Consider the following 13,173-nt stretch of genomic DNA (forward strand, 5'->3'; position numbering starts at 1 on the left):
GCGGAGGGCAGGAGGAGGAGCCCAGGATGAGGCTCTGCTGGGCGGTAGCTCTGTTCTCCCGCCCCCGTCCCTGCACAAGCTTGTGTCCCAGCTTAAAGACCTTCTCTCATGACCCCGGGACGGAGTCCAGGTCTGTGTCTGGCAGACAGACCCTGCAGGTGGGGGCTGGGGGGGATGGCTTCGTGCTCTGCTGACCTCGTCTGCAATTCTTCATTTTTGACCAGAAGCCCTTTTCCCCTGGGCCCTGCCTACTACGCACATGGTCCCGTCTGCAAGAGGTGGTCTCTGCCAGCCCAGCGCCCGCCTCTCTATCTTATAAAGGCCAGTTTTAAGGCACAGGCTTGAGCAATGGAGATCTGAGAAAGGTAGAGGGGCCCACAGCGACCACCAGGCTGAGTGTGGATGGGCCCATGAGGCACCCACAAGCCCTAGCTGACCATTGGCTACTTATAACCGGGCACAGGTACCACAAAAGGAAAATTGCATGCATTCCCACACCTCCTCACGCCCCCCTTTAACTACAGCCCCCCCCCATCACTGCCTCCTGGCAGACAGTCTCTCCTTGGCTGTTCTGCTCACTGCTCCCTGAGGTGTATTCAGCAAACTTCTATCTCCATTGTTCTGCCTTGGATGAATTATTTCACCGCACACACCGCAAGCCTCCACCCTATCGGGTCACCCCTGTGTCTCTCCATCCCTCCCCACGTACACTTTATGGTCCTGCACTTCTGAACCCCTTGCCTTCCCCCAAGCCCAACATGCTGATTTTTCTATTCCTTCTGCCTGGCATGCTGTTCCCTGCACCCATTTAGCAAATGGCCGCTCCTCCTATAAGACCCTATGATAGCCCCTTGACGCACGCAGGAAGCTGCTCATATTGCCCCTGTGTCACTACCCCCACCCCCCCGTCACTTCCCTCAGTGACCAGCTGAGCTCACTTTCTGCACTGATGCGTTCTCACAGCTGCTCTGCTTCGAGCCTAGGAGCTCCGTCCATCCATCCTTCCACGCAACACGTGCTTATCAAGTGCCAACCATGTGGAAGGTATTGTTCTAGGTACAAGGACGTAGCAACCGATGGACAAAACAGACAGACATCCCTGCCTCACAGGGACGCAGATCCCAAGCAAGCAAATAAATATAAGAAGATCATTCCGATATCGATAACTATTAAGAAGGGAATAAAAGGGGAGAGGAGACAGTGATTCATCAAAGCTGGAGGGCTGCAGAGGGGAACTTGAGACGGGGTGACCAGGGACGCAGCTGAGGATGTGATATGTACAGAGGACAAAGATGCAAAGCGCACAAAATGCCTGGGTGAGAGCATTGCTGAGAGCAGGAAGTGCAAAGGCCCTGTGGTAGGAATGTGCCTGAGGCTAGTGTGGCTGCAGAACACGGAGTCAGAGGGAGATACACACAGAAATGATGGCTTGGGAGCAAGATCTAAGGGAGATGGGACTCTGCCTTATTGCTCATCTCAGCACCTAGCAATATACAGCGTGCTTGCTGAGTGAATAAGTATATGGACGATGGGTGGAAATATTCGGTGAAAATGAATTGACATGAGTAGAGGGATCAAGGAGGGCCACCCAGAGGAAGCACTTGATTCCTTTGGTTTACAAATTGTGCACCGGGTTCCTCTTTTTGATACACCCCCCGTCCCTCAACATGGATACATTTTTTAGAGCCCAGGAGATCTGAGCAGAGGTTTTGGCTCCTGGGTCCTCCAGCTCCCTCGAGCCCACCAGGAAGCTATAGCTCCCTCTCCCCACCTGGGGAATGCGGAACCCTGCCCAGAAGTGGCATTAGTAACTGAGCTGCCCCATTGTCCTTAAGCTCCATTGTCTCCTCCCATGTGACCAGGGAAATGCCAAAGAGGAGAGGGGAGGGGACACTGCTCAGCTCCTCGAGGAAGAAACGGGTCGGGGTCTGGGTCCGACAGAAGCGGGACCCCAGGGACAGGCTAAGAGAGGATGGATTCTCCAGGTCTGGGTCTATGTCTCCAGATGCTGGGATGTTTGCCACACACATTGGGCCCCAGGTAAGCCCGGTGGTTAAGAGTGAAGGTTCTGGAGGTAATGCCAGAGTTCAAATCCTGACTGGGCCCCTTGCTACCTGTGTGACCTTGGGTGAGCTACTCAACTTCTCTGAGCCTGCCAATGAGAATAAGAAAGACAGTGCCTCGTAGGGAAGCTATGTAAAACGGCTAGGACTGCCCTGTGCATAGTAGGCCTGTTCTGTGAGGGCGTTTTAGTAAATACAAGCAGGAGTAAATGAGAAACCTTCCTGCCCTTATTCCTGGGAATGTAATTTGATACTTATCACACGAAGGGAAGGCAGGGTTTAGTGCAAGCTCACCTTGCACATAAGGAAACTGATGATCAGAGCTCATAGGCACATGGCCAGTGAATGTTGGTGCCTCAGAGGGCCAGGCCGGGTGCCCAGAGAACTTGGTGTATGACACTCACTCTGGAGAGCTGCTCTAGTGAAAGCCCAGTGGGGGGCAGCACCCAGGGCCATGCCCTGACAGGGGCAGCAAGGCCTGGGATCCAATCCTGCTGTGTGACCTTGGGCAAGTCACTTAACCCCTCTGAGCCTCAATTTCCTATCTGCAAGGTAAAGATCATTCCTACCACAGAAGTCAAGAGTTCAATGAGATAAGGTGCCCTATTTAGCCTAGAGCAATGGATCTCAATGTGTGAGTATGCGTGTGTGTGCACATGTGTGTACAATTTTGGGTAATGTCTGGAGGGCATACCTGGCAATGTCTAGAGGTATTTCTGGTTGTCACAGCTGGAGGAAGGAGGTTGCTGGCATCTCATGGGTACGTAGCCATACCTTGAACAATAAGAAGAAACAGATAAAATTCATTTTAATAGTGTTATTAAATGTTAATAATTTTTATTTTATTGAACTCAACATAGTGAGAAATATTATTGTTTCAACCTAAAATCAACATAAATTATTGAGATATTTTACTTTTTTTTTCACAGTCAGTTCTTCAAACTCCAGGGGTATTTTAGACGTACAGGACATCTCAATTCCTACGCGACGTTTTCATCAGAATTACTCGATCTGTATTTAAGCTTCATGAAATTTACAGCGAAAACAGCAGATGCTGATACCCAAGTTGTTTCCAAATGTACTTAGAGGTTTTCCCATCACTGAATTGAGAGTCTCAGTTTTCAAGTTTAGGTTAAAATTGAACAAAATTATAAGTTCAGTTCTGCAGTCTAGTAGCCGCATTTCAAGGACACAGGGGCCCCACGCAGCCAGTCAGCAGAGCTCTGATCCACCCAGCACAAGGCTCTGGAAGACAGGTAGGTTGTGGTGGGCCAACCAGAATAATTTCCAGGGTGCATTGTTGAAGAAACAAAAACTTAAAAATAAAAATAATAATAATAATAATAGAATTAAAAGGGGGAGAGGGGACCCACGTTTGATAACAATCCACTGAAACAAAATAAAGCAAACATCATCCGCTGACCTTTATGTATCTGTGTGTGAATAGAAAGTATCCAGGAAGATCTACAAGCAAGTGTTGTGGTCACCGCAGTCCATGATAAAGGAAAGGCCTTCACTTCTTCCCAAACATGCTCCAGGATCGTCTGCATGGTTTTCAGCAAGCAGCCACTTTGATAAATTAATTCATCCATTCGACAAATGTTTATCAAACATCTGCTATGAGCTGGTGTCCTGAGATAGCTCACCCCAGCTCACAAGAGCAATGATCAAATTGTCAGTTTCTTGAGTGACGATTTTTTTCATTATTATTTTATTTTATTTTACTTTACTTTATTTTATTTTATTTTTGGGAGAGAGGGGGAACAAGTGAGCAAGCTGCAGAGAGAGAGAGAGAGAAGAGAGAAGTCCTATGAGGGGCAGAGAGAGAAAGAGGGAGGGAAAGAGAGAGAGGGAGAGAGAGAAGCCTGGGCTCACCCCAAGCAGGACTTCAGCTTACCGGAAGCAGGGCTTGAACTCATGAACCAGGAGATCATGACCTGAGCCAAAGTCAGATGCTTAACCAAATGAGCCACCCAGGCGTCTCATATTTTGTTTTTTGAGAGGGAGTAGGGAGGGGCAGAATGAGAGGGAGGGAGAGAACCTTAAGCAGGCTCCATGCCTACTGCATGGGCTCGATCCCACACAGGGCTCGATCCCGCGACGGTGAGATCATGACCTGAGCTGAAAGCAAGAGTCAGATGTTTCACCCACGGAGCCACACAGGTGTCCGTGTGGGTGAAGTTTTTAAATATAGTCACCAATAAGAGATAAATTATATACACTTATGACAAAATATAATCTATTAAAAACAAAAGTAATAAATACTCAAAACTCATCACCTCCTACATTTTGCCACAAAGTGTTGTTACCACATGTTACCATCACATGACCCTGACCCTAAGTCTGTGTTGTGCCTTTAGGGTGTGAATTCCCTGCCTATCCGAGCCCACCCCCACGTTCAGTGGCATCACGATGGCTGTGTAAAATCAGCCAGGGATGGAAATCTTTAAACCACAGGCACCGGCAAACGCGAGAAACCGGGATCCGTCCCCGACACCCCGAAAACTAGCTGCTAAACCTTTCCCAGCACCCGGCCTGCGTCGGGCTCTCCCTGTGGGTGTTACAGTGTGAGGCAGGGCGGAGAGCATTCCTGTCCCCCTGAAGTTCGCGCTTCGCAGGAGCAAAACCAACACACACCTATGTTCTTTGTGGGTTTTAAGCTACAGTAACGTAGTTAGAAATCTCTAAGCCACCTTATTTGCCCTATTTGCATTATTACCAACTTCCCAGACAAAGCAATTGCCATTTGTGGCCTCCGAGAGCACGGTCGCCTGCAGTGCCCACCCCTCCCCGTTTCACCTGGGTGACTCAGCTCAGGGACAATCTTTCCAGAAAGCCTTCTCTGCCGCCTCTCCCCCCGACCCCCCACCTCATTCAGGCTGGGCTGAAGGCCCCTACTGCACGCGCCATGGGCACCCCTCCAAGCGGGGCCTCGGTCCTCTCTGGCATGTTCTCCGGGACCTCATGGGTGCTCGTAAAGGAAGGAATGAGCCCTGCCTCCCACACCACACTCTTCATTTGCTCAGGCCCAGGCAGACATTACCAGTGTAGTCTTGCTGATTTTCTTCCCACAAGAGGAGAAAATTCATCAACCACATGATGTTTGCTGGAGGCGTTAGGCTTCCCCAGGCTTTTGAGGAAGGGGGTCCCCTCCAGAATCTCCCCCACCCTCATCCCCAAAGCCTGCAAACCACACCCTCCCTGCTGCCCTTAAGGTGCCCCCGAACTTCCTGCTTCCCCGTACCTGTTACATTTGCTACAGGCCACCGTGGAAATCAGCCTTGAGGCCGAATTAGAGGAAAAGCACAGATTCTCTGAATCCCCCCTCCCCAAACTTGTCTATCTTCCTCTAGAACCTTAAGGACACAAGCAGCTCCCCTAGAAAACTGGCAGATGGGTTCATCAGTAATAATAATGATAACTGAGTACTTTTGGTTGCCACATGCCTACTGGTGTTTAATCATCTAATACTCCAATCAGGCAGAAAAGATTATTACTACTATTTCCCCATTTTATCGAGGGAAAATCAAAGCATAAAGAGGTAAGGACTTTGCCCAAGGTGACCCAGCTAGCAAGGAGCAGTTCTGGGATTTTAGTGCAGGCAGCCGAAGCCCAGAGTCTGTCCTGAGCTGCTGAACTGTCACAAGTGTCTATGACTTGGACGTGCATTTCTGCAGGGAGGAGGCTCCCGGCTGCTGTCTGATTCTCCGGCTGCTGTCTGATTCTCCGTAGGGTCTGGGACCAGCCCCTTCCCCGCCCCAGGCTATGGGCTGCTGCTTGAAGATGCCTTCCTTCTCAGGACAACCTCCCAGGGTCCTTCCTCTCAAAGCCTGGGGAGGGGGCTGCACATCTTATTGCTAACAAGCCCAGCGGCACCAAGCACTTTGTGTCCTAGGGAACCACCCCCACTCTGTTCTAAAGGAAGAGCCTCCGCCCTTTCATGCATCTTTTGTTCCGGGAAGACATTCCTTAGGTTTGCTGAAACCTGACTCTTTCTCTCTCTCTCTTTTTTTTTTTCTTTTTAATTAATTTATTTAGCGTCCGACTTTGGCTCAGGTCATGATCTCATGGTTTGTGAGTTCAAGCCCCGCGTGGCCTCTGTGCTGACAGCTCAGAGCCTGGAGCCTGCTTCGGATTCTGTGTCTCCCTCTCTCTGACCCTACCCTGCTCATGCTCTGTCTCTCAAAAATAAATAAACGTTAAATTTTTTAACATTTACTTAAATTGAAGTTAGTTAACACACAGTGTAGTTTCCAGAGTAGAACCCAGTGATTCATCCCTTCCATGTGATCCCCAGTGCTCATCCCAAAAAGTGCCCTCCTGAGTGCCCATCACCCATTTAGCCCACCCCCCACCTCCCCTCCAGCAACCCTCATTTTGTTCTCTGACTCTCTCCTGACAGTTCAAACCTATTCTCGGACTTTGCGGAAGCCTCAGCCCCTTCCCCGATGCCAAGGTAGCCACAAAAACCTGTCAACAGTGAATACAGACTGTTCTTTAGGTCTGTGGGGCACCAGGGACAGAAATAAGCCGGACAGACTGTGGGTTCCCTCAATGACGTCAGGCCTACCGGGGAAATCTGATCTCATTCAACTCGTTCGACAAATCAGGTGCTAAGGACACCGGATACCTGCATTCTGCTGGGGAGGGGGTTTCCGCAGGGAAGCAGGCGTTTACAGCTCGGGCTTTGAGGAGGGAGTGGGATGGGGGGCTGGCTCCGTCTCCCCACGGGGAGCCCTGGGTCGGCCGCCCGCAGTACCAGATTCACCCACTAAAGCCCAGGTCTGCCAGCTTTCACTGGTGACTCTGCCCCCACCCAGCTGGCTCTGACCCCAGGGTAACACCTCCAGTCACTGGTACGGCCACGACTCACCTCCCCTGCTCCCACTGTTCTGCACCCCTCACTCCCCCCCTCCCCCCACCAGCTCTTCACGCCTCTTGCAAGGTCTTTGTCTTCTCTGGGAACGGCTCCAACAGCCTTACAATGATAAGAAAACTGCCCATTATTGAACTGTGTTAACATGGTCCCGTCTCTACTGGCAGTGATTCCTGGAACAGGCCAGCCAGCTCTTGCCTCAGGGCCTTTGAGCTGGCTGCCCATCCAAATGGGCCTGCCCTTCACCTCTGCAGTGAGTAATCGAATGCCACCTTCTCCGTGAGGCCTTCCTTAACGGCTTAGTTTAAACTACAGTCCTATAGGGGCGCCCAGTGGCCCAGTCGGTTAAGCATCCCTCAGACTGCAGCTCAGATCTTGATCTCACGGTTTGGTTCATGAGTTTGAGTCCACGGCGGACTCTGTGCTGACAGAGAGCCTGCTTCTGATTCTGCGTCTCCCTCTCTCTCTGTCCCTCCCCTACTCTCTCTCTCAAAAATAAATAAACGTTAAAAAAATTTTTTATAAAGAGTGTTTACATTTAGTTATTTTTTTCTTTTTTTTTTTAATGTTTTATTTATTTCTAGGAGACAGAGAGAAAGACAGCGTCAGCAGGGGAGGGTCAGAGAGAGAGAGGGAGTCACAGACTGAAACAGGCTCCAGGCTCTGAGCTGGCAGTCAGCACAGAGCCCGATGCGGGGCTCGAACCCACAAACCGTGAGATCATAACCTGAGCCGAAGTCAGACGCTTAACAGACTGAGCCACCCAGGCGCCCCACACCTTTAAAAATTTTTTTTAATGTTTTAAAATTGATCACAAACATACTGAAAACCAGTAAATTGTGTACTTTTTTCACTTGAAATGGGTGAATATATGATATATGAATTATATCAATAAAGCTGTTAAAAAGAATACCCCTTCACCCTTATCCATATTCTGTTCTTTATTTTTTATTTTTTTAATGCTTATTTATTTTTGAGAAGCAGAGAGAGACAGAGCACAAGCAGGGGAGGATCAGAGAGAGAGGGAGACACACAGAACCTGAAGCAGGCTCCAGGCTCTGAGTTGTCAGCACACAGCCCGACATGGGGCTTGAACCGATGGACCATGAGATCATGACCTGAGCTGAAGTTGGATGCTCAACCGACTGAGCCACCAAGGCGCCCCCATATTCTGTTCTTTACATAAATGTGATCTTACATCTTCCTCGATGTACTTATTACTCTATTCATGGACTCTGATACTAGAACGTTAGCTCCTGAAGGGCAGAGATTGGCAGGCCGCCAATTAATCCATTGCATCCCCAGGCCTGAGACTTCTTAGGAACATCCATACACATATACTGTTTTTGTTGTTTGGTTTTTAATCACGGTTCGGGTGCCTTCCTCTCTCTCTCTCTCTCCCCCACCACCTCTGTCTCTCTCTCCCTACCTCGAAAGAACAAGGGCCCATGGACACACACACCCCCATTTGGACCCCAGACAGCCCCACTCCCAGGTGGGGTGGGAAAAAGAAAGCAAAGATTCAGTGAGTCCTGGGGGAGGGAGGGATGGGGAATTTGAAACAATTAAGGCCACTCTCCTAATGTGCCCCGACTTGGGATGCCCTCAGGAAGCCGCGGGTTTGTGGCTCCCCTGTGGTGACAAGGCTGAGGTGGGGTCAGGAATCAGGATTCGCAGAGGCTCCCTGTGAAATTCTGCTTTTGCCCAGGTGAGAGGATGAGGCATCCCAGCTGGGTGTCTCTGCTGCCCCCGTGTGTCTGGAATTGGAACTGCATGATTTCAGTGTCCGGACCCGGGCAGCACCCCGCTTTGGGAAGTCCATCAACATCCCATGAACTGGACTGTGGGTCGACCGCCTGAAAAGGCAGCAGCTGGGAGGACGTTGGTGTGTCAGGCAGCGTCTAAGATGGTTAAAGTCCCAAAGGCTCCTGCCCCCTGGTGTTCACAACTGCGTAATGTCCTCTCCTCAAATGTGGGCTGCACACGGGACTTGCTTCCAACAAACGCAATACAGCCAAGATGAAAAGAAGCCCTTCTGATACTAGGTTATAAAGACTGTGACTTCCATCCTGTTCATACTGTCCTCCTTCTTCCTCATCTTCCCTCATCTCTTGCCCCCCCCCCACTCCTCCCCCTCTCCTTCCCTATTGCTGCTGCCCGCTCCCTCTGTCTCTCTTTCCCTCTCTGTCTCTGTCTCCCTCTCTGTCTCTCTCTCTCTTCCGCCCCACTATGCAGAGACCGAAATGTCCAGGAAATGCTTTCTTTGATCAGTGAAGAACTGAGATCTGCTCAAAGTGAGGGTGGAACCAGATCCCCTGATCTGGTCAAGACAGGACAGGACCACAGTCCCTGCGGACATTGTGACTGGGCCCCTTTCAGAGACCCTGAGACCCACAGAAACCACAAGATAGTAAGAGCTGGTTGTTTTAAGCCCAGTTATATGTTGGGTTTATAATGCTTGCAGGATTTTGTTCCTGCAAATCTAATTTGGTTTATACAAATCTAAGTATACTTTCAAAACATAAACAACTCCTTAAAACTTAAATACCGACTTGTTCCTGACTTCGCATGTCCGATTCCCTTCTTCTGACACACTATTCCCACCTTCTTCATAGGGATACTTTCTTCTTGGCCTGATTCAGGTCTCAGCTCAGAAGTTATTTTAAGAAACCAAATGCCCTCAGAAATGTCCATATTAAAATACCCTCCATCCGTCTCTGTCACCTACTCTCCATTATACCTTTGAGGTCCTTCTCACCATTGGTAATTATCTGGCACATTGATTGTTTCTTTGTTTATTGTTTTCCCTGCTGAAACGGGAATGGTTGCTTTGTTTTCTAGTGTTTAATTTTATTTAAAAAATTATTATCAGTAAAATTAGCTTTTTTTGGTGCACAGTTCTTGTAATCTCATCCTATGCATAGATTTGTGGGGTCTGGGGAAATAGAACACCATTTAAAGTTTTTCATACCTTCAAAGTCATTGCCCTGATATCAGGATACAGAATAGTTCCACTCCCTAAAAAATTCCTTTCTACTAAACCTTACAGTTATAAGAAATGGCTTTTTTTTTCTCTCTTGCTTTCTGCTCTATTGTCAGTGCTTAGAATAATAGGTGGCATAAAGGCCACTTGGTAAATATTTGTTGAATGAATTCATTAAACACGTCAATGCCAGCAAACGTTGGAAGTTGATATTGTCAGGGCTACCGGGACAAATCTCTCCTGGAGGTGAGGCCTTAAATTTTAACATAAAACAAGACAGAGGTAGTTTGGCTGACAGAATCTTAAGACATTTTTATTGGCACTAGGCATCCCCCGTTGCATGCCGTCTCCCAACCATCACTGTAACCACTTGCATGCATATGGCAGGAAGAGGGAGAGAATCTACAAGGAGAGAGAGCTGTGGTTCAGCCATCACCTGGTTTTTGCTTATTCCAGAAAATCCCTGACCAGAATGATGGGTTCCCCATGGCAAGTTCCGATATTCTTAAGTTCTGGGTTTTATTCACGAGAATATCCCCAGGAAGCATCATCTTTCAGGGCCAGGTCTGGAGGTCAGTTTGTTCAACTGAGGAAGTCTAATTCAAATCTCTTGGAAGGGAAGTAACATAAGCAAACTAGATGTATGATTACTCAAAGCTATCCCGCTTAAGATAATGTCAGCTCCTTAGCACCATTTGAAAAATTCTGGCCCCAGTCACTGCTCATTCAGCCCAGAAATGGAGCCCAAAGTCACTGCTTATTCCATTTTTGTTGTAATCTCCATATAAAGACCAGAATGACTTCACAATAGACATAAATGAGACATATTGCTTTCATAGGGGGTATAGAATGGGGAAATGAGAGAGTGCAAAGGGACTTAATAAGGAGATACAAGGAAAACTTGAAACAAATAGCTCTCACTTCTGTTGTAAGCAGTGTTACGACTCATAGGCATTCCACAGGCATGTGCAGTGATTGAGGCGTGCCTCAGCTTCCTTCTGGCTTAGACATTCATGATTCAATTGATTGGTGTTTTCCTCTTTGCTTATGAAGACTTATACCATCAGGTGGTTCCTCATTTCCTTAGTGCATAGTCTCCATCTTTTTCTCCCTTGTGCCTTGTACAACTTTTATCTGGCACATGGCATCCTGCTCCCCCAGAAGACAGAATAGGAGTGATGGTGGAGGGGCCATGACTCACCCACATGCTCCCTGACTTAGGTCCCTGGAAGTCAATTAACTCCCTGGTTCTCTGGAAAAAAGCAAAACTCTTGAGTTGGTCCCAAAGTCCTTCTTGATATGGCATGACCCAAGTCATTCACCATAACTGGATTTTTCACCTCAAAAATGTATCTTTCTCTCTCTTTCTCTTGCTCACTGATCTTTTCACATACTGGGGATTTTTTTCTTTTTCTGATACTCTCTCCTCATATTTACCTGACAAACATCATCTTATCCTTTGAGGTGCAGGATCGTCTCTCCTACGAAACCCTGACTCCCCCTTCCAGACTCTGTGGGGCTTTCATACTCTGTCCCATCCTTGCCCTCGTGTGCATATTTCATTCTATTATAATTAATGTCCGGTGTCTTCTCCCACATTCAGCTATAAACACCACACTCCATGGCCAGCACCTACATCCAGCCCAGAATACACACTTAAATATCTGTGAAGAGCTAACTGGACTTAGACGTAGGACAGATCCAGTCTGGTAGGGCCAGACTGACCTTCCTGGGAAGGCAACATCAGAAATATCCAAAAGGACCCTCACTTGTCGCAGCAGTTGAGAAAATAGTAACAGGGCCAGCCTGAAATTTCCGCTTAAAGTTCTGTGATTCAAAATCCAAAGTGGCCACACTCCCAAACTGCAATTCCATACTTTTGCCCAAGACCCTAGATGTTGAGATCCTACTTCCTAGAAGTTTCCAGGTGTCCTTCTGATCAGGAAGACGAAGCTATTTTTCTGTTGACAATCTTCCTCAGGGCCCCGTTCAGATCTCTGTTTCTCAAGCTATAGATAAAGGGGTTCAGCATGGGGGTGACTGCAGTGTACATCACAGCAGAGGCTTTCTCCTTCACAGCTGTGCGGACAGAGGAGGGACACAGATAGACCCCAATGGTGGTCCCATAAAAGAGAGCAACCACAGAGAGGTGGGAGCTGCAGGTGGAAAAGGCTTTCTTCCTGCCACCTGCGGAAGGGACCTTCATGATGGCCACAATGATGCGAGCATAGGACGCCAGGATGCAGATGAAAGGCGTGGCTATCACCATCCCAGCCACGATGAGCACAAAGATCTTGTTCACGGACGTGTCAGTGCAAGAAAGCCTGAGAAGGGGAGTGAGATCACAGAAGTAGTGAGGTAACTCATTGTTCCCACAGAAAACCAGACGAGCCATCAGGAGGATATGAGTGAGGGAGATGAAGCAGGAAAACATCCATGGGCCACCAGCCAGCAGGCCACAGAGGCGTGGGCTCATGATGGTGGTATAGTGTAAGGGGTGGCATATAGCCACAAACCTGTCATAAGCCATCACAGCAATCAAGACACTGTCCATGATGCCAAAGAAATGGAAAAAGTACATCTGGGTCAGGCAGCAGGCATAGGAGATTGACTTGCTCCTGATTTGGATGTTCACCAGCATCTTGGGGACTGTGTTGGTGGCCAGGCAGAAATCAACCAAGGAGAGATTGGCCAGGAAGAAGTACATGGGGGTGTGGAGGCTTGAATCTGAGCTGATGGCCAGGATGATGAGCAGGTTCCCCAGGACTGTGACCACATACATGCAGAGGAACAGAGCAAAGAGGAGGGTCTCCTGCTCTGGAGTTTCTGAAAGCCCCAGGAGGATGAATTCGGATGCGCTGGTTTGGTTCCTTGGATCCATGGGTGAGATTCCCCTTGAAGTGTTGGAAGGGGGAAGTTACATGAATGCTACAGAAATGATTCTGGAATATCAGCTGAGATTACAACCAATTTTCCATCCAGACTGAGTATAACATGTTTGTATATGGATTACATCTTGAACTATTGATGCAGAGTTTATGGCAACTCATATGTCAAGGTTTGGTAGTAGGACCCTCCCATGAATATTCCCATTTCAGAGAAAGATTAAGAGTATACCATGTATGAAAACTTGCTGGAAAAGCTACTAAGGGATTTACTTCTGGATAAAACAAACTGAATTAAAAATAAGGAATATCCAGGAACCAATGAACAGCCAAGCAGATTTGCTTATATGCAGACAAAATAAGCAA

The 13,173-nt window shown here is 48.3% G+C and overlaps 1 protein-coding gene across 1 annotated transcript; it reads right to left on the bottom strand.

The window, feature by feature from the left end:
* Nucleotides 1–11,861: 11,861 nt before the first annotated feature.
* OR1M1 (olfactory receptor family 1 subfamily M member 1) lies at nucleotides 11,862–12,806 on the bottom strand. Its single transcript, XM_077745702.1, has one exon. The coding sequence runs from the start codon at nucleotides 12,801–12,803 to the stop codon at nucleotides 11,862–11,864; it is 942 nt and encodes a 313-aa protein (XP_077601828.1). The 5' UTR covers nucleotides 12,804–12,806.
* Between the last annotated feature and the right edge of the window lie 367 nt (nucleotides 12,807–13,173).

Source organism: Crocuta crocuta, unplaced genomic scaffold, assembly GCF_008692635.1.
Source record: "Crocuta crocuta isolate KB4526 unplaced genomic scaffold, BGI_CrCroc_1.0 scaffold650, whole genome shotgun sequence".
Lineage (NCBI taxonomy): Eukaryota > Metazoa > Chordata > Mammalia > Carnivora > Hyaenidae > Crocuta > Crocuta crocuta.